Source organism: Pollachius pollachius (genome assembly GCF_949987615.1).
Source record: "Pollachius pollachius genome assembly, chromosome: 6".
Taxonomy (NCBI): domain Eukaryota; kingdom Metazoa; phylum Chordata; class Actinopteri; order Gadiformes; family Gadidae; genus Pollachius; species Pollachius pollachius.
In genome coordinates, this window is record NC_136939.1 from 14,402,115 (window position 1) to 14,404,614 (window position 2,500).

The 2,500-nt window shown below is 43.4% G+C and overlaps 1 protein-coding gene across 4 annotated transcripts in view; it reads left to right on the top strand.

Moving 5' to 3' along the window:
* The first annotated feature begins 591 nt into the window (after positions 1-591).
* The window catches only part of bicdl2 (BICD family like cargo adaptor 2), a 6,747-nt gene continuing 4,838 nt past the window's right edge, over positions 592-2,500 (top strand). For 2 of the 4 annotated variants that reach the window (XM_079737792.1, XM_079737795.1), the window contains exons 1-2: positions 592-617; positions 1,750-2,319. In XM_079737792.1, coding sequence (XP_079593918.1) covers positions 2,083-2,319 — 237 coding nt within the window. In that variant the 5' untranslated portion in view covers positions 592-617; positions 1,750-2,082. Of the gene's footprint in view, positions 618-767; positions 813-1,749; positions 2,320-2,500 lie in introns of those variants that run through there. The other 2 variants (XM_079737794.1, XM_079737793.1) reach the window with 2 other exon arrangements.

Here is a 2,500-nt window from a genome sequence, read left to right on the forward strand (position 1 = left end):
AATCGCCCGTCCTAGTTCTGTTTGGTTGAATGTTATTTCTGTTATATGATTTTTTGTGACTGTTTTGTGTCAGCTCCTTGGTCCAGGAGAAGCAACATTTTCGGTCAGCTGGACACTAGGAATGTGGATGACAAAGAATAACCTCATTTACATACTTACTTACTTATTGCTTCAATTTTTTTTGTTGTAGTTTAACATCCACTGAAGTACTTTTTACTTTTTAGACAGGCCCCCATCACGTTGTTGTTTGACTCAGTTGCCGTGCTGTTTTATCTCTCTCTCTCTCTCTCTCTCTCTCTCTCTCTCTCTCTCTCTACCTTTTTCCCAAAGTGGGAGGAGCTGGGGGTGGGGTTTGTACACCTCACAGCCCTGGAGGCGTCTCCTAGGAAACCGACTGAACCACTCTTATACAAACACTCCCTAGCCCGCTGCCACGCACACTCAAACACACATTCACACACACACACACACACACACACACACACACACACACACACACACACACACACACACACACACACACACACACACACACACACACACACACACACACCCACACACACCTTACAAGCAAACGTCAACACTGGCCAAACAGGAAGAGCGCTCGGAGCACACAGGTAGGAAGGAGTTCACTGTCTGTTCATTGAGACGAAGCTTTAACATTACCTGGATTAAGTCATTTTAAAGTCAGTGTACAGTTGGAAAAAAAACAAAGATATTTTTAAGATTGTAAATGCTGAAGAACTTTGGAGTTGTAATAGAATGTTCCTGTCATAGACTTTAAGGAAGTAAGAGATTTGTAAGTTGATAAGGTAATAGGGATAAGGGATTGCATTTTTCATGAAATGTTTGTTTTTAGTGTAAATGTCCTAAATCTAAATGTAAATACAGTAAACTCATGTCATTTATTCAAATAAGACTTAAGAACAGAAGTTTGCTCAGAATAACAGTCCTCATTGAAATGATGAAACACCTACGGATTACAGGATGCCATTACGTAAGGACGTGAAAGTTTACATGAAATGTACATAGCTATCAAAAGTGAAAAGTCATCATGAACTTGTATGCTTAATGAGCAACCTGCTAGCTACAAAGATTTGATGGTCCAGTTTCAGTTGACTTCCTATAGTTTCTCTTATTGTCAGCAGAATCTGACTGAAAGGTCTTCAAAGTAACAATCTAAGAACCACTTAAGAAATAGCAAATACCAAATGTTACCCTTTAAATTATCATGTAGAATAAAATAGAAAATAATATGACATTGTTATCCAGCCAGTACTGGAGATTCACTTTGAGCCTCAGCTCTAAGATGCAAAAGATATGAACATACATACAGAACTATATTAAATGAAACAATTAGATATAGATAAGTAATTGTTTGGTACAAATGACCTACATATTAACAAGTTCTGTGGTGGAAAATCCTGTTGCTGTCTCCTGGCTTTGTTGCGGTTTTGGGACAGTATAATTCCAGAGGAATTTGCAGGGTGTGTGTGTGTGTTTGCAGGGGGGTGGAGGCATGCGAATAATAGTGCTGGTATTTCGGTCAGAGGGACAAAAGCAGCTCTTGAACAAAAGGAGATTTAATGACAAGACAAGGGATTCTGTTGAAATTCAAGTCCGGCATAGCCACTGCCCTCAATGGTATTCCTTCGTAAGGAAGACCCCTCTAACACCTCTGTTGTATGCATTTGTAAGGCAGTATCTTTTAGTTACTATATGTGTTTTCTTTTCCTCCTGTTCTTTAAGGTTAAAAATCTCGGCTCCCGGGGAGAATCTGGATCGCAATGTTTTCCCATTGAGGACCTCCCTGGGGAGGACGTTCTATATCAGAGCAGGAGAAACAACCGGCAGGAAACACGAGAAGAGAGCCAAATACAATACACATTCATTAAGCTGCCCACGGATACTGTATACTGTACCGCAGCTTGTGCCAATTCACCTGTGTGTCTGCGTGCGTTTCCATCGGTGTGTGTTCGCGCAACCAAAGAAATCAAGAGTAAAACAAGTATTGCGAACCATGTGGTGTGACCTTTGACCCCTGCCTCAACCATCATACGTGACCACGTCCACACAGGGGACATGTTCTCCCACAGGAAGAACAGCGTGCCGTCGCCCAGCATCGACGACTCCTACTTCGGCTTCTCCCTGAGTATTCCCACCACCCCCTCCTCGCTCCTCCCCGGGGGGGGAGACCTGGAAGGGGGCCGGGGGGATCTGGAGCCAGACTTGATCCTGGCTGCAGAGCTGGGTCAGGCGCTGCTGGAGAAGAACGAGGAGCTGGCCACCTCTCTGCAGGAGAAGGAGAGGGAGCTGGAGGTGAGGGCCGCTGCGTCAATGCCTGTGTATCGAGCTATCAGCTTCTGCGCTTGGCGTTCAACGAAGGCATTACTCAATATAGTGTTGGACGACAGCGTTTGGAGGACATTTATACTGTTGATATTTGCGAGTAGCAAGTATAGTCAAATTTCTGACAATCTCTAGTCTTAGGTTTTTACCT